At 34.8% G+C, this 18,810-nt stretch overlaps 1 protein-coding gene across 6 annotated transcripts in view; it reads left to right on the top strand.

Moving 5' to 3' along the window:
* The window catches only part of LOC136036170 (adenylyl cyclase-associated protein 2-like), a 73,646-nt gene extending 55,092 nt beyond the window's left edge, over positions 1-18,554 (top strand). For all 6 annotated transcript variants that reach the window (XM_065718241.1, XM_065718240.1, XM_065718235.1 and 3 more), the window contains 7 exons: positions 2,549-2,678; positions 5,529-5,810; positions 7,161-7,309; positions 8,452-8,759; positions 11,450-11,656; positions 17,787-17,930; positions 18,263-18,554. In XM_065718241.1, the coding sequence (XP_065574313.1) occupies positions 2,549-2,678; positions 5,529-5,810; positions 7,161-7,309; positions 8,452-8,759; positions 11,450-11,656; positions 17,787-17,930; positions 18,263-18,343 (1,301 nt within the window). In that variant the 3' untranslated portion in view covers positions 18,344-18,554. The remainder of the gene's footprint in view (positions 1-2,548; positions 2,679-5,528; positions 5,811-7,160; positions 7,310-8,451; positions 8,760-11,449; positions 11,657-17,786; positions 17,931-18,262) is intronic.
* The last annotated feature ends 256 nt before the right edge of the window (positions 18,555-18,810 follow it).

Genomic DNA, 18,810 nt, shown 5'->3' with positions numbered 1-18,810 from the left:
TTCAAATAAGTAAATTATACAGAAAACTAAACAGGTTACTTATATTTATCTTCTTTAGCCACTTGTTTTTCTATACATTCGAAATAGACAGATTAAAAAAGAAAAAAACAGCAATGAAAATCAATTGTATACTAAACCAGTCAAATTGAATCGATGTTTCCAATTATTAATTTGAAAGAAAAACTTTTTTTCTACAAAAGAAGCTTTTCAAAGAAAATTTAAGAGCTACATTAAACCAAAGACCGGTAGCAATGCATCCAGATTATTTTTTCAAGCGCAAAACTACTATTAACCACCATCAATAAATAAATGAAATTGGAAATGAACAGAAATTACAATAAGTAAGTGATTTAAACTCGAAACGAGCAGAAACTAATGGAAGTTTGGCCGACTCCCCTGTGCCTTCTAAAGACCAGAACGTAATATGGACTTAACTGAAAACTATCCTTATTTCGACCTATGTGTTTTAATGTAGGAAATAAGTCTTCCTTTTCTCCTTCTGTCTTTTTTTTTATGTGTTTGTGCTGTTGCATTGGTGTTGATATTCATTCCTTAAAATTTTAATAATTTAGAATTTGTCAAAGTTAGTAAAAAAAAAAGAAATATTTTGTTTTTGGTAAAGTACAATTTATGTTCTAGTCTTTAGAAGGCACGTCAACCTTAATACACTGTTTTTGAATCTATTCAGCCCGCAGCTTAGACTTATTTTTTGTTTGACTGAGTCAGCACTACAATACACTGGATATAGAGACTATTATGCCTCTCTTCCGTCTTTACAATGATTCCTCCTCATATTTCCGATATAATAGCCAATTTTTCACCCTTTTTGGCAACTTTTTATATGGTGATTCATTGAAGCCTCAGCTTTGGAAAATTTTCTTCTGAAACACCGACTCTGGGGTCGGTTTGTGGATAATGTTATTTCTCTGTTGGATCATGAAAAGGAGTCGTTCAACCAACTCCTTCTTGACTCGTCTAAACGCTTCGGGCTCTAATCTTTAGTTCACTTTAGAACTAGAAGATAAACACAAAGTTCCTTTTCTTGATGTATTAATTTTTAATAAGGATCTTTGCCTTGAATTTTCTATTTATAGAAAGCCTACGCATAAACACAGGTATTTGTATTTTTCCTCCAACCACTCTCCCTGCATAAAAAGAGGAGTAGTTATTTCTTTGGTTGACCGAGTTATAAGAATATGCTCGGAGCCTCACATAGTCTCCAAATTGAACTAAATTAAAGACATATTATTTTGCAATGGGTACCCCATAAAATTACTTGAAACCATTATAAACAAAAGACGAAAAAGGGCAGGAAAGAATGTATCAACTCGACAAACCCCAGCAGATATCATCCCATTGGTGGATGAGAAGAAACTGTTCACTTTTCTACCCTACATTCCAAAATTGAGTGACAAACTGAATAGAATCCTTAAAAAACATAAACTTAATGTCACCTTTAAAAATTCAAATGAAATACAGAGCTTTTTCAACAGTGGCAAAGATAAAACCAGGCCCGTTCTGGGTAGTGGTGTTTATATAATTCCGTGTTCTTGTGGCCGTTTTTATATTGGATGAACCAAACAGCAATTAGGGGAGAAAATAGGTCCTCAATAGACAAGGCCATGGGGCTGAGGTTTTTTATTCCTTCTTGGCTCAACATTTGTACGACAATCCACACCATTTCATTTTATTTGACAACAACTCCGTTATTGTCCCCGTTAAAGGTATCATGCAAGTTTTCAGGGAGGCAGTTTAAAAAAAAAGCACATACACCGAATGGTTGCCATTTATGAAGATATTATTAATTCTGATCGTTTTCACATACATCCACAAAATTATGTTGTGCAATCAAATAGAATATCGGATAATAATGTACCTGGAAAGCGATTAGCCTTTAAGAATGCTTCACGTAAGATGAAATTGTGTATTTTGCACTGAGGACGGTCAACCGGAGGCCTTGACCGAAATATTTGTATATTTTTTCAACTTTTTCACTGGCTCTTTGTTGTCCTCGTTTTCTTCCTTTCCTCGCGATTTTATGTTTTATCATAATTAGTCATGGTCTCAGAAATTATTAGTCTTATATTTGTATTTAGTCTTCATAGAACTTTTAGCACTCTCTTTCTTGAACCCTTTCAAAAACCCTGTAACCCTGTGTGACAATTATGATGTGATACCATTTAGGGCTGATTGAAAATAAAGGGTGACTTGGTGTCCTTTGGCAGGTTTAGTCACTTAAGGAATGTACGTTTCATTTGTTCATTCGTCCTTAATTGTAAGGCCGGAGAAAAGGTTATAGAAATAACACACGGAAGATAAAACGCTCTTCACTAAGTCAACACTTTTGTATTAAATGCAATGGGCAATAAATCGTCCTTTTTTCATATTGTTATAGGGTTCATTAGACAAGTTTAATGTTTTCACAAACGATGGATCACAGTTTAAAAATATTTATTTAACGGTTTATGTAGAAATTATTTCTGCTAGATTAAATTTCATTTTCGGTTTTCATTGAAAAATTGTCTTCTAAAGGCTGTATTTGTTTCAGATGAGGTAGCACCTAATGTTATAGCCTTCGACACTTTATTGAACGGACCACTGAAGAAATTCGTTGAACTGAGCAATACCATCGGTGGAGATGTCAGTAAAGTTGGAGCTATGGTCTTTGACGCTTTCAAGTAAGTAATAAACAAGCTCGAACGCTATTGGATGTAAACTAACAGTACTTACGCCATCATCATTTCCTCTTGAGGAAGGGGGTAGGAAGCAATTCATACTGCGCCATTAAGATAAGTACATCTCGTGAATTCCGTTTTTGAATTCCTTTAGGGCGGTAGAATCTTAGAATTTAAAACTGTAGTAAATTTTTGACGGTGCTAGGCTTATTCTGCAGACAAATCCCGCCGGTAATATTCTCCCAAAATGCAAAGTAGAGCAGCCTTTGAGGGAAAAAAGGGTAAATGATACGGCACTAGACTTCTTAAAGTCCGAACCGGCAGTGCTGATCTCCATCTCGAAGCCCTTCAGTTAGGAAGTGCAATGGGGGGGGGGGTCAGTCACCCTGTGCTTTCGCACACCCTTCCTGTTTACCTTTCCCCGGTTCCGATTTAGAGCTGGGTCGACTCTGGCTGAGCTTACAGAGTCACGCCACTGACCCCCCTCCCAAATCAAGTAACTGATGACACCAGGAATTGAATCTTCGCCCTTAGGACAAAGGATTCCAAATCCAGCGCGTCATTCACTTGGCTTGGAGGAGAAAATTTGACAAAAAAAAAATAATTATGAAAAGAGGGATTTGTTGAGTATTCTACCAAAATTCCAAAATATAGGCAGAATACTCATATGTAATGTTGAAAATAGTATTTATTTTTGCATCATATTTTATTTCAATCATATTTTTGTGTTTCTGGGGGGAGGGGTTGATTTATCATAGCAGGGTAAGGTAAAGTTTAATATTAAAGCTGTGGGTGTTATTTCAACCTCGAAAGCAATTTTGTTAGACATTTCGAATTTTTTGAACAAAACAAATATCTCAAGGTTTGATTTGATATCATAGGGGTTAGAGGAGTGCCGGTTCGCCGGAAAAGAACCGAGAGGGAGGCTGATTGTCCTTCAGTAGCTATTGACCTTTAAAAGGACACAAGAAGTTTCAATTTTCAATCGAATGATCCCACTTCCAAGTTCTAAAATAGCCCTTCCATTTGATTTTTGCACTTTTTGGACCCTTTTGGGGCTTTATTTTGAGGAGAAGCAATATATTATTCTCTTTTCCTTCTCCATTGGAGTCCCTTTAGTTCAAAGTTTCAAGTTTCATATAAGTCCCAAGGCAATTAAACTTGGCGCTTTTTTGATGCCCCTTTATTAGAAGAGGGACCAGATTCAAACAAATTTTTGTACATTAATCCCCTTGACCAAAGGGCTTACGGCTGAAATTTTTTTAATTGACTAGGAAAAGGGTTTTTTTTTGCTCATTTCTTGGCTTCTAACACCTCTCCCTTCCCTTGGCAAAATTTCGATGTCGTTTTTGACCCAAAAAATAATCACTAAAACTTTTATGCCACTGGACTCCCAAGATCCCCCTTTTTTCCACTGTAAAATATACCCATTTAAGAATTGGCAGTTCGCATAATCTACAGCCCTTATCCCATAGGCTTGGGGCGTTCTTGCCATCCTTTGATGCAAATTTACTGATATCTTCCACTATTCGAAACAAAGTAGGAACTTCGAAGTGTTGCTAAGGGGTTACAAAAGGACCAGATATAAAAAAAGGGTTCTAGGACAGGGGTTTGTTGCTCTCCAAATACTTTTGACTTTTACAAATAGGTACTAGAACTTTCAATTTTTGATCGAATAGGCTTTCTCCAAGATTTCTACAACCTAGAGGGGAGATGGGGTTGAGAAGAGGTCAGATCCCCTCCCATACCTAATAAATTCTGCTCGTTTTAGCGTTTATGTTACTCTTTACTTTCATAATAAAGGCGCAGACCAGAAATATTTCAATAAATCAAGATGGATCAAATATCAATTTTTACCTCCTCCCCCCCCCCCGTCGCCTAGAACTAATTCTATATTTATCTGAAGGGTTAATAAGTTTTAGCACTAAAATGCACCCGTTGAGGCATCTACCCCCTCCCCTCCGCCTAAAAAATAAAATTAACCATCCCTCCTTTATAATAGCTGATACGCACTCGCACATCATTGAAATTTTTTTTATGAAATTTGAAGCAAATTAGTTTAGTTAAATGAAGCTTTAATATAAATTTCAGAAACATTTGCTGCAATAAGAAAGGATGTATCATCCTGCAGCACCCTTATTGAGGCTGAACCCAAATTTAGGGAGGTGAGAGATTAATTCCTGCACCCCCCCCCCCCCCTCATACCCCTTCTTATGTATGTCAGAAGGCTCATTGAGATTTAGGTGATTTGAACATTGCTTACACAAGGACCCACCGCCTCTCGTTTATAATAGCTGATATACAGTTATACACTTTCTTTGTTCGTTTTATTTGTCTTAATTTCCCTTTGGCTGTTCAATTTTACATTTAAGGTGAATTTACTGGGGTTGGGAATATTCCGCGGGGGGGGGGATTTAGATGAATTCTATTTTTGACTTGTAGGCATTTTTTCAACTTCATGACAGCTTAGAATTAAGAGCGCTATTAAAATATGGCAGCATTCGTGAAATCTAGTCTTATTATCTCGGAAGGCTAAACACAAAATAATGCTAAATTTTTACCTGAAACTGAATAAACCTTATTACTAAATAAGAAAAGGTTAGTGTATTCTCCTTATAGGGATTTTGGTCTTTTCTCATTTGCTTGGTCTTTCCCTCTCTAGCTCTATCTTTTCTGTCTCACCCATCATTTACTGAAAATCAACATTTAAATTTTAATTTGGTTTTGTTCTTGAATACTCCTTTATATCTTACCGAATATTTGACCATTTTTTAGCCATTTTAGATTTTCATTTAAAAATATATTTAGAAAATGTTAAAATATTTAAGACTTGTCATTATATTTCCTTTTTAGCGCCGAAAGAGGTGTGCTGGTCATTGCATCTAAATCAAAGCAGCCATCACAGGAGGAACTTGTCAAAATTTTAGCTCCCGTTTCCGAATTGATACAGTCCATCCAAGATTTCAGAGAGAAAAATCGAAAATCAGCCTTTTTTAATCACTTAAGTGCAATATCAGAAGGTATTCCGGCCTTGGGATGGGTTGCTGTTACCCCGGCACCTGCACCCTATGTCAAGGAAATGAATGATGCTGGCCAATTTTATACCAACCGTGTTCTAAAAGACTGGAAGGAAAAGTATGTTTGCACTTTTTCTTTATATGATTTTTCTTTATATGATTTTTCTTTATATGACTTTATGTGATTTTTCTTTATGCATTCTACTGATACAAATTTTTTTATTGACAGGATATAGTTTTGTTAACAACAGGTAGTAGCTGTATTTTTACTTTGAAAAAATGCAGGAAGTATCCTAAATTTTTTTTCACAATTTCTTTTCAAATGGATGAGGAGCGTGCGTAGCTGTGTTGGCGTCAGGCGGCTTGGTGCTGTGGTGAGTTGTCAGTAGTAGTAGTATGGCCAGAGCTGGGTCGTTGGCTGGGGTATATTGGTTGTTGTCATGTAATGTTGGTTGATAAGTTAGGAATGTGTGCAGGATGACAGTTGTAAAATTCTATCCTCTTCCTTTTAGAACCTCATCTTTATTAATTATCTATCACATGCCCAGCCTCATCTTTAGTAGTCTATGCTGCCAGTTCGGTTGATCTTCCGCCTTCTTCTTTGAATTGTATATGCAGCTGTATGTTACAGATATACAGATACAGATATACAGATAAGAGCTTAGAGATATCATCAGAGTGTGTAGCGAGTGAGAATGGAAAGACACTTTTTTTTTAGCTTGCTGACCGTCGTGATTTGGGTGAACAGGTTGTAACACAATTTAAAGCGAGTTGAAGTTAGTAAAACCTTTTCTAAGTGAAAAAGGATGTAAATTTGCTTCATTTCATATACCTCACAATGAGGATAAAGCAAACTCTTACAAAGAAGCAGTTAATCTAAGATATAATAATACCAAACATTATAACGAAATTAGTAACAAAGAGAACACCAAAAACTCACTTTTTGAAGAAAGAATGGGCTATTTAAAGGAACATCTAAAACTTTTTCATATCTCATGGCGTGCTGCCTATTCGATAGCTTACTGCTAATCATCTAGTTGCAAGGAGGATTGCTGCTTAAATTTTATTTATATAAAAATGATATTCTTAGTGTTTTTCAATTTCAGTTTTAAACACATTCTTCATCAGAATTTTTTTGGTGCTAGTTTACTAGTAATTTTTTTGACCAGTCTAAGCATCGTACAGCTGAAAATATTCCTGAAGGAACCTTATAGGATCACATTTGTGCATAGCTGGGATATAAACTATTGAAATTTCGAAATATTCTTGCCTTATTTTTCTTCAACATTTTTGATACATTATTATTATTCTTATTTTTCTTGCAGTTCAAAGTAAAATGAAAATCAATCCTCGTATTCTTAAGACATGCATAGGAAGAAAGGTATATATAGTTGTTTACACTGAGAATTCATTCAAAATTTTCAGTGTTTTTTTTACCATTTCTTTGTTATTTTTGCTGATATCTTAGGGACAAAACACATGTTGATTGGGTCAAAGTGTGGATTCAAACGTTGAACGACCTTCAAGCTTATGTGAAACAACATCATACAACAGGACTGATGTGGAACCCGTCTGGAAAATCGGCAACGGCTAGTGTTCCATCTGTTCAACCAAAAGGTAAGGTCTTTCTCCGTTACGAATGTTCATTAGGGGTGGGTATGTCTGTCATTTGAATCATGTCGTAGAAACTAATCCGGCCGGATCTGGTGCAAAGTTGGACACATTCCTCTGTATTTTCCTCCTATTCATTGGGAACTTTTTTCTCTTGGTAATTATAAATGATCACACCCCTCTGAGCCCTTTTTCGTGGATTCATCGATGTTGGGGAAAGAACCTTTTTTTTTTTTTTTTTTTTTTTTTTTTTTTTTTTTTTTTTTTTTTTTTTTTTTTTTTTTTTTTTTTTTTTTTTTTTTTTTGGTGTCTAACTTTCAATGGAACGCTGTGATTCATTAAAAGGTTTAGTCTTGTTTTCACTTTTGCAAATAGACTGGTGATTCAACTCCAGAAGGAGGTGGGGGAGGGCTAATTCAACACATTGTACTTGATGACTTCAATCCAAATGAGCTATGCATTGATTAGTTTCAAAACAGTAACGCATTGCCAATCTGCTGCCGAAACAAAACTGTATTGTACGGTATGTTTTTGTTATAATGGTTTGGATATATTGGATCAATATTGGATATATTGGATATTGGATCGATTGGTCTTTAGGTTATAAAGATATATAAAACCCTCCATTTTGATTAAAAGCCTTAATCAAGCAAATAATCAAACAATAAAGTGAAAAAATTTATTGGCAGGTTTTTTATGAAATAGAAAATGCAAGAGAAATCTTTTGTACTCACAAGATTTGGGGTCTGTAGTTCCAAGAGGGTATTATTATATCCATCAGAAAAAATTTATTTGTCGAATTAGAAGAGAGAAAAAAAATTGTATGCAAATGTTCCAGCAATTGAACATTTTAAATTTCTGTCAAAATAGGGAACACTATACGAATAACTTCCATTGAGCTATATATATATATATATATATATAATCAAAAAAAATCCTTTGTTTCTTTTATAATTCTCTCTTTTCTTTAATACCTCGTAGTTAACAAAAAGGTAAATACTATAAATCAGAAATGTTTGGAGTAAATCGTAAGTTGATTTTGGGTATGAAATCTTCTTCTTCTTCTTCTCCTCCCTTCCGAAATTTTCCACATATTTGCTTTTCTTCAAAGTATCTCCTTAACTGTTACTGAAAAGAAAACTTTTTAGTTGCCCTGCAGATGCCAGGACCACCTCCTCCACCACCAATGGGTAATTTGGACTTATCTACACCTAAAGAATCAGCAGAAGATGCTCGAAATAAACTTTTCTCAGAGTTGAACAAAGGAGAGGCGATCACGAGCGGGCTGAAGAAGGTTACTCAGGACATGCAAACGCATAAAAATCCCAGTCTTAGGTCTGGGCCTGCACCTTTCAAAGCAGCGCCGTTGGGGGAAACTGTGTCTAAAGCATCTCTAGTATCCACGCCAACTTCTAAGCCACCCAAGATGGAACTGGATGGGAAAAAATGGATAGTTGTGAGTAAATTTTAGCAGTTGACCATTTTCCCAACATAAAAATGTTTTAACATCTTAAACACCTCTACTTATGTCTTCATTTAAAGTACTTATGTTCACATAGACATTTTACTTGCACTTCCATTAGATATTCGCATTTCCATATAAAAAGAATATCATGGTAAAGCATAGGCTGGCAACCTATGACCCATAGGCTATTGGTTTTAGGTCATGTGACCCACTTTAATTCAGAAACAAAAATGTAACACAAAGAAATAGTTATAAAGTGTAAAATTCAATTAAAATTTTAAAATGCAAACATATATCAAAAAAAAGTTTTTTAGTTCGATGATAAAGATGCAGTAATGACAATTTAAGTAATGACGCCAATTCACGGGATTTTTTTTAAATTTATGTTAAAGTTTTTAATTTCGTGATTTTTTTGGGGGGGGCAAAAGTACATTTGATGAACGTATATTCATTAACATACTGTTTTCATTGACCCAGAAGTCCCTGTATTTTGGTGGATCTCGATCTGCAGCTAAAAACGATTGCCGATCCCATGTTTCAAGTACCGAATTTTTTTTTTTTTTAATCAAAGAAAACGGTCAATTAACGGCAATTATTGTTTAAGCTTGATAGAAAGAGCCGCTTCTGTTTGTTCTGTTGAACAATCTGCCGTATATCCGAACTGATATTTTGAAAATAAATTTAGTTTATTTGTCTCCTTTCATGTCTAACGTCGTTCACGTACCTATCGTATCTATCTATCTCGTACCTATCTATCTTCCTATCTCGTAGGAAATGCTGAGAAACCACATGAATTAAAAATTTGGAAGGACGGTTCAAGAATAACACGTATACATCTATACTTTTATTCAAAAGAACGTGGAAAGATCGACGCACCAGGATATAGTTAAAAAGTGCTTATAAAGTTTTCTTATTCAAGATTTACCGTATTTTTTTCAGTGATAAGGCTGTATTAGCGTGATGGATTAAAACTACTGTTTTTTTTTTTTTCTAGTGATCAGCAATCTGTTGCTTGACGACGGTAAAAGATTAAAATTTGAAAATTTTCAGATGCGGGAATCATTGAACGGAGAGCAAAATTTCCTCTAATGTTTATAAAATTTGCTGTAATTTAAAAAAAAAATCGAACATTTTTATTCTAATGTGTAAACAAATAAAAAACAAAACTGCCTTGATTTCGAAAGTAAACTTCTTAATTATCATGCCTTTTCAGTTCCCTTTAGAACATGGTTATCTCTTAGGGACTTGACATGGGAATTCTGTATTTTTTCTAAATTCCAAGGAAAAAGATTCAAGAAGTGTCAATGTAGGAATACCTATTATTTGATTTTGTATTTTGAATATATTTTTGAAAATTTTCAGGCATGTAAAGCTCTGCCTCAGAAGTAGACTGAAGCAAGACCAGCTATGATCATAGGTTGTGGGAAGCGAGGGAGGTGTTTGGGAGTATTATCATTTGTGGAACTACTGTATGAAGTTGGTAGATCTCTACCGAACTTGATCAGAAGCTAGTATCCTAGTTACACTGCCTTGGTATCCGTACATAATCTGATCTCTGAAGTGGGAGGGGCACATTTTTTGCACCTTTCAAAAACTCTTTTAAGTGAAATAGCTGTCGATTTATATCCGAAGCCATGGGTCCAAGGCCTGTCTGGTGGCAAAAAGGGCCAAACAAGTTACCCTTTAATCATTTATGACTCATAAAAAGTGCACCACAATCGCATGAGCCTTTTCCCTAATTTGGGAGTCACTGAAGTTCAAGTATCTGGGTTCATCCTACAACACCCTTTACATTGGCTGCAGTCGTTTTTCCCGCTTGGCCAAATTCACCTTTACAACAAAATCCAGGGCTAAGAATCAATGGTCAAATCAGTGCTGCTGTACGGAAGCCACTGCTCTCTGTACTTTGCCGATAAGGTCCAAAATAAAGAGATCAGAAACTGTAGCTTTCAAGAAAACGAATTAATGGACATTTTAAGCAAACATTTACTTATTTGGGTGGGAAGGTTTACCGACGACTCACAAAACATTTTATGAAAAATCATTAACCTATACACCACTACCGTCTTTTGACAAGCAATTCGGGAGTCATGAGGTTAAAACATTACTAGCATCGATCAAAAACAATCTGGAGCCTTAGGTGACTTTCCCTGACTGGGAAGATGATTGAAATCCTCATGGTTTCAGATATTCAACCTCATGACCCATGATAAATATACGTGAAAACAACAAGTATGTCAACTTCTAAGCGCCAGGGAGAGCTGATGAAACTTGTGTGCTGCTGCAAGTACGAGTAAGTGCTTCCCAAGTTTATACGCCCATCTGTCCTATTCGAAATGGTCAGGGGAAAATTATTAATAAGTAACTTAGGGGAGACACATGGTTCTTTATTAAGTCAACTCTACTGTATTGACTTTGATTTTTCGGTCATTGTATTATCATGAAAGAAAAACAAAGCAGAAAGAAAAAAGAGTAGAAACAAGTCTGAGGAAATGTCAAATAAAACGTAATAGGGGTCTCTCTCTCTCTCTCTCTCTCTCTCTCTCTCTCTCTCTCTCTCTCTCTCTCTTTCTTTCTTTCTTTCTTTCTTTCTTTCTCTCTCTCTCTCTCTTTGTCTCTCTCTGTCAGTTTTGCTCTCTTTTTTCGGCCTGTTTTCTATTAATATCGTTTTTTTTTTTCAGGAATACCAGAAGAATCAGTCAAATCTAGTCATAACTGAAACGGAAATGAACCAAGTTGTTTATATTTTCAAGTGTGAAAATTCAACGATCCAGGTCAAGGGGAAAATCAATTCCATTGTCATGGATTCATGTAAGCGTGTGGGTGTCGTCTTTGATTCTGTAGTATCGTCCATGGAATTTGTGAACTGTCAAAGCACACAAATGCAGGTGAGAGTTTGCTAAAAATTACGAGTGTTGTAATATATATTAACTGAGGAATGATGATCTCTTGTAGCCCTAGTTATCTCCATCTAGTTATCCCGATGAGTTCAGTTATGTCAGAACTGGACTACGCAACGATCACAGATCAGGACTGCATGAAGGAAAAAAGTATAAAAAGAAACAGTAGGTTTGAAATGTTATATCCTTAGCAAAGGTAGAATTGGCTACTAGGGTTATATTAAACCTGGAAAAAAGGGAAAAAAGAAACTCTGGACAAATTGCTGAGAAATCAGTAAAGACCAAAACTCATAGAATTTGTCTTCGTTTGTCGTTTTTCGACAAAATAACCGAACTCTATAGACGGTGTTCACTGAAAATTGAAAAAAATTAAAATAATAACAAAAAAAATAAACTAAATACTACACACAGCTGCGAAAAAAAATGAAGATTACCAAACTAAAGTCTAAATTTGCTTTAATTATTAAAGTATCTTCTTAGAATAATAAGTAGAAATTCAAAAATCCGAATAAGGGGCATTTCCCCATGGACTGAAGCCCTACCATCTGGTTTTACCAGTCACTTCTGTTCGCAGTTTCGTTGGAGTTTGTTATTTCCTTTTTACCGTTTGGGACTAAGCTAGAGGAATGGTATGACTTAGCGCTCATAAACCTTAATAACTCTCTCATTGCTAAAGAAGAAAGGAAATTCCTCAAAACCATATATTCGTCTTATAAAAAGTCTTAAAAAAAAGTCTGGTGAGGGTTATAAGTGCTAATAAATCTGTTGTAATTAAAATGGTATAAAAATCTTGATACAAAAAATAGCAAGTTATAAAAACCATCCCGCGACAAAGAAACATAAAAATAAAAAGCTGCTCACCATCTATAAAAAATAATGATATTTAATATTTTCTGTATATAGCGACCACTATAGCGAGTGAGTTAAGCTTTTAATTAAAAAAAAAAAATGGTCTTGAGCCATCTTTTGGGGTCATACACTCTTTGTGACAATTTGTATAGGTCAAATTATTTAGCATGTCACCTAACTTTGTGGCATCGCTTAGTAACTATGGTAGTAATGAAGAGTAGGAAATGAGAATAAAGATACAACTTGTATATTCGTAAAATATTTATTAAACATTAAATACTGGTTCTTTTAGGAATGTAATAAGAAAAACAGAACGAAGAGATAGAAATACATAGAAAACATTTAAAACGAGGGTTTTAAGTATAGGCAGTAAAACATTAACTAATCACTGTTTCTTTTTAAAAATAGTGTTTTAATAAACAGTGTCAACTTTGACGAAATCTCACAAATTTACAAATCAAAATATTATTTTTCATAATAACGTATTTAACGTTATTATGAACTTTCCACGTTTTAAAGTTCGATATATTTTGCTTGAAATACGGAATTCACAATTTTATAAGAAAAAGTCCATTTCTCTATTTCTACTCCCGCCATATCTATTTATTAAACATCGATGTCTACCTCAATATTTCGGTGAATGTTTATAATGGCTAGGTCCTGTCAATCTAGAGTCCTGTCAGTCTAGAGCTCTTCGTTAGTAATTCCTCTTCTATTCATCCTAAAATATTCGAATAAAGACCAAAATCGTCAGAAAAATATTAACTCTAATAAAGATGCATGTAGTTATTTGCTTTAAACTAAATATATGAGTCAAAATATTCCTTAAAAAACAAATAATTATGGGTTTGCTTTTTTTGTACTAGATTGATATTGATATTTTTGTACTAGACTGATAGGTACAAATTGGTGATTTAAATTCTCAGGGTTTTAGCTCTGGTATATTTCTAATTATTTTTTTTTAATCTTGAGGTTTTCAGATATTCAATTCAAACGTTTAAATTTCGATGCGTCTTTTGAGCACAGAAATAAAAATTTGAAATTTTACTCAGATTCAGCATTAAGCAAGAGAAATGCCCTGTAAAAATTTTGATTTATAAACAACTAATCGTGGAAATATGATTGAATGACATGTATCAAAAGAAGTATGAAAATTCTTAGTGGTATATATGGCTTTAGACAGTTTTATGGACAAATATATGCTACCCCTATACAAAAACATGGCTATATTTTGTGACTGGTTGGTATTGAGAAGGTGAAAAATTCCGAAGTAATACTGTAGTTGCATTACGTTTCCGTGGTTAACTCAGGTTTTGTGAATTTCTACTTTTTATCAACATTTTATTAGTAAAAGTTTGACAGAAAAATCAATGCCATTCCACTTATTCAAACTGAGAATTCCCATCTGTACCAGCTAGATAAAAAAAAATAAATACATAATTATTTGCCTTCTTTTATAAACAATTTTTCTAAAATTGATTTTTCTTAAATGATTTATCCGACCTTGGAAGGAGTATTTCGACTAATATACTTAGTTTTAAGTATATACTTATACGAACTTTTATTAAAGTTCCAAAGAGTTTGGCTTTTATTTTAACGTTTTGGGATGAACAGAGGAGGTGATATGTCATATAATGCAAAGCTTTAATTACATGCAGGGCTTCCACTCTCGAATCTCAAAATTCGGGGACAAGTTTAAGAAATTCGGGGAGTTTTCGGGGACAAGTCTTCAAGATTCGGGGAATTTTCGGGGGCAAGTTCAAAATGGAATTTTGTTACAAAATTTGGGAGCCAAAATTGGTTATAGCTTCGTTTTCAGCCTCAAGTAGGGCTTGGATCCGCCTACTAAATCAAGTTTTTAACAGAATAGGTTCTAGAGCTAGGGTACAGGATTGGAACCCATAGCCAAAAACGATTTTTGCTGGTATTGCAGACAAAACCTCAGAACTATTTTTAAATAAATTAAAAAAAATAGGCTGAATGACACTGCAATTTTGTTGCTTTAGGTTCTATATTATCTTTGCTGATTTATTCCCATTGCCCGAAAACGAGATTTTTATGTCATTTATTTTCAGAAAGACGACGAAAATAAAGTAGCCTATAGAAAGGCAAAAATCTCATACAAAGCAGTAACATGTGCAATGATTTCTCGATATTAATGAATATTCTTCGGCAAGACATGAACTTACACCAGAAATTTAATTTTAAAGAATCATCTGAAAGCAAGGAACAGAATTAAAAATTAAAACGAATAGAAACGATAACATAGTGAGAGGACTGTCCCCTTCTAAACGCCCAACTATTCATGCTGAAGTTTTTTAGTACTTAAGCTTCTCATTTTTCAATTGTTTTGGAAGTTGTTCTTACAGAATCAGGACTAAATCTGAACTTAAGCGTAAAGAAAAAGGGGGCTATCCCCTTCATATGTGTAATATTTTTTTGTTCATTTTAATGTTGCTCCTTGGGCGTACTTTCAGACGGAAAAAATCTTTTATTTTATGTCAAACAGTTTTTTAAAAATGCCATGAAATCCAGCTCCATCTCCACAGAGAAATTATTCCTCTCCCAGGAAAAATCGTCTAGACAATTCAATACGTTAAAAATTTATCCCGGACAAATACTATAAAGGTCCCCATGCGTAAGATTCGGTTTAAAAAGATAAACTTAAATAAATAAAAAGAATTTTTGTTTAGGATACCTGGCCAATCCGTTCTTTCTCTGATTGGTTGAAATATATACAGTTTTTATTTTCTTGACTGGTGTTTCAAAAGCCTTTTCGGTCCGGCGGTTCTACCTAGCTTCAAACACTTAGGCCTGCTTAAATCCTAGAGTGCAAATCAGCTTTTTCAATTTATTCTGCACCAAAAAGGGAGTATTTTGGGATGGGGGAGCCAAAAATAATTTTTCGAATGATCAAATATGTATTTGCAACAAACTTGTTCGTACTAATACTTGTGCAGGAAAAAAATAAAGCCTTCAAGTTTCAATTATATTCAATTATACAAAAAAAATATGTCATTGAAAAAATTGCCACGAAGAGGCTCAATATCAGCTAAACAAAGCACACCTACCTACGACCCTAGGGGGAGCCACAAAACCAGAAAATAAGCGTAGCTGCTTCTTCAGCAGTTGCAGAAGCTTTAACATTTGACAGAACGCTTCGTCATTTCACGGTCAAGGACAAGAGAAAGAGGAACTGAGATTGAGTCTCTTCAATTCCCACTTTGGTACTGAAGACTACACGCAACCGATATTTTCGCCAAACAGTTTCGTTTATCTGTTTTCAAATCTATGAGGGCACTGAACAAGCGTTCTGTCTAACGTTAGAAAATGGCAGTGCACACATGTAATTATTATTATTATTAATTTATTACCCGTCAAAAACGGAAAAGACGGAGTTATATAAAAGAAAAAGAAAGAAAAGCACAAAAATTTAAATACACTTCCACTACAAATATTATAAAATAACACTAGTCCAGGGGTGGTTGGCTCTTTAAAACATGGGTTACTGAATTTGGAGATTCTATCACTCTCTATGGCCATGGAAGGGTTGGTGACCTTATATTTCCTGGAGATGTCGCCATCGCTTTGCCACAAAGGGAGACGCAGGAGAAACTTATCATATCTGTAAAAATGCGCTGCAAATGGCTTTCTCTTTTCGGTAGCTTTGAATATTTTCCAGAAGGAACAAGAGCAAGCAGATGGGGGGTAGTAAAAGCATTGTATAGCCGGGTGGTAACGAGAGGACGGTTTATGAAACGATACTTATTGGCAACAAGTAATCCGTAAGACGTTCGTAGACGGGAACAGAGGTGGTTTGGTGCAGGTGCTGAGCGTGTGTCCTTCAATGTAGAAGAAATAGGAAGGCCCAAGATACGTAAGGGACTCACAAGGCTTAATCAGAGTGTCGCCAATTTTAACGGAGAGGTTAATTGAAAGTTCATTTTTTGAACCATTGAAGAACAGAAGTTCTGTTTTAGATTCGTTGAAGGATCTTCAACGAATTATTCTACGGCTAATTATTTTATTTACAAAAGGAAAGGAAAGGAATGTAAATAAAATAATTAGCCGTAGAATAAAAAGACATTCTTGTAAAATCGAAGAAGATACTTCACAATGTGAGGCTACTGATAAGCCCTCAAATATTGTCTATCTTCCGTATATCCCAAAGATTACAACAAAATTAAAAAATATTTGCACAAAAAATAATCTGTACGTAGTTTTTACTAACAATTTTAAAATCATCAATTTCTTAAATTCGGGTAAAGATAAGACCCCAGTTACTCGCCAAAGAGGGGTCTATCAAATACCCTGTGATTGCGGAAAATACTATGTCGGCAGGACCCATCAGAATCTAGACAAAAGGTTACAACAGCATAAAAAGGACATAGACAAGGCCTTAACTTCAAATGGTTCCAACAACTCCTTTGATTCTGCTCTAGGTTGGCATATATTTAATAATCCGTCCCACATGATTCTTTTTGAAAATTCTTCACTCATTAGTAATGATTTGGGAATAAAACAGGTGGTTCGAGAATCAATTGAATTAATCTCAAAATAATAAAAATATTTCTTTGAACAGGGACTTGGGGGAATACTCACTAAATTCTTTATACTCAAATTTTAATTAAAAATGATCTAACAAAATATTTTACTAAACCAATTTATAATAGTACTGAACCAACTACGAAAAGGCCTTTGAGACAGGGCTGCTAGACAAGCAAGATTAGCTTTAAGAAATTGCATCTAATCATTTTATTCTCTTTAGTTTGAATGAGTTTATATTTCTTCATTTCTTCTTTTCGCCATATATATAGTTTCTCTCTTATTCTTGTATTGTGCTGAAGACGGCCCTTGGACATAGGGCCGAAATATCTACATAAATAATTTCCATTGTCTTAAAAAATTTTCCCTATTGTCTCTACGTTGTATTTGTTTGTTATGGAAAAGCAGTGTGGTCTTCGTCGCTAAAATATAACAAATGTGTGATTCGGTAGTTATTGGGACTCAGTTGAATGATGGAGTTGTATTGAGTTCGTTATATGGCAAGTAGAAGTTAGGTAATATTTGAGTTTTGTCATCTATTTTCTCGTTCATGATTTTGTTGATAAAACACACTGAAAATATTGCACATTCAAACTGGTGAAGAATAGGAATAAAAATCATATTCAAATGAGACGAAGGAGTCAAATCGAAAAAGAAAAATGTTGGAGGTGTCGTTCCATTTCTAGAATGCAGTTTTTTCTCAGATTTATTGCTTGTTTTCTAGGTCACCGGTGTTGTTCCAACAATTAGTATTGACAAAACTGACGGGTGTCAAATCTATTTGAGTAAGGATTCATTGAACGTTGTTGTAGTGTCATCCAAGTCTTCCGAAATGAATATTCTTGTGCCAAAAGACAATGGTGACTATGTAAGTAGCTTTTTCTTCCTCTCTCTCTCTCTCTCTCTCTCTCTCTCTCTCTCTCTCTCTCTCTCTCTCTCTCTCTCTCTCTCTCCTCCTCTCTCTCTCTCTCTCTCTCTCTCTCTCTCTCTCTCTCTCTCCTCTCTCTCTCTCTCTCTCTCTCTCTCTCTCTCTCTCTCTCTCTCTCTCTCTCTCTCTCTCTCTCTCTCTCTCTCTCTCTCTCTCTCTCTCTCTCTCTCTCTCTCTCTCTCTCTCTCTCTCTCTCTCTTTTTTTTTTTTGATGCTAGTTTTCTCGTATACTTTTGAATCAACCAGTATTTTTGTTTTGTTTTATATTTTAGGTTGAATATGCCTTACCAGAGCAGTATCGAACAACGTTCAATGGCACAGGATTGACCACTGTCGTATCTGACATTGCATAAGACTCATTTTGGTCATTTTACTTAATTTAATTCTTATTCTGTGACATTCTTGGGAGGTGTACTGTGTCTTTTTTCTAAGTTCTAGTCTATCTAAATAGTGAATACCCTAGACTATAAGGTTTTGTGCCGTTTTATGACTCAGTTTTATTGTAACTTCTCGACTTTATTTTGTCTTTTATTTGAGCAATAAAAATGTCTTATCTATCTTCAACTGATTGAAATTCTTATCTGGAAAGTGTAGATAGAACTACAGCCGTCTTACTAGCTAGATTTTCGTATGCTTATAGGATATGTCTGAAACAGAACTCTTTAAGACTTCTGAATCTGTCATATAAGTGGGACGGGGAGGGAAGCTCCCTACAGAACTCTTAGACTAGTAAGCTTTACAGATATTTACTGCATAAGTGCGTGGTACTCTTACTCTACCTTCAACTGTAATTCAGGGTAGAATCAGGGATTTTTTTTAA

This window comes from Artemia franciscana, chromosome 15 (assembly GCF_032884065.1).
Source record: "Artemia franciscana chromosome 15, ASM3288406v1, whole genome shotgun sequence".
NCBI classification, from domain to species: Eukaryota; Metazoa; Arthropoda; class Branchiopoda; order Anostraca; family Artemiidae; genus Artemia; species Artemia franciscana.
Note: the sequence above shows the minus strand (reverse complement) of the source record. Positions and strands in the feature narration are given on the sequence as shown.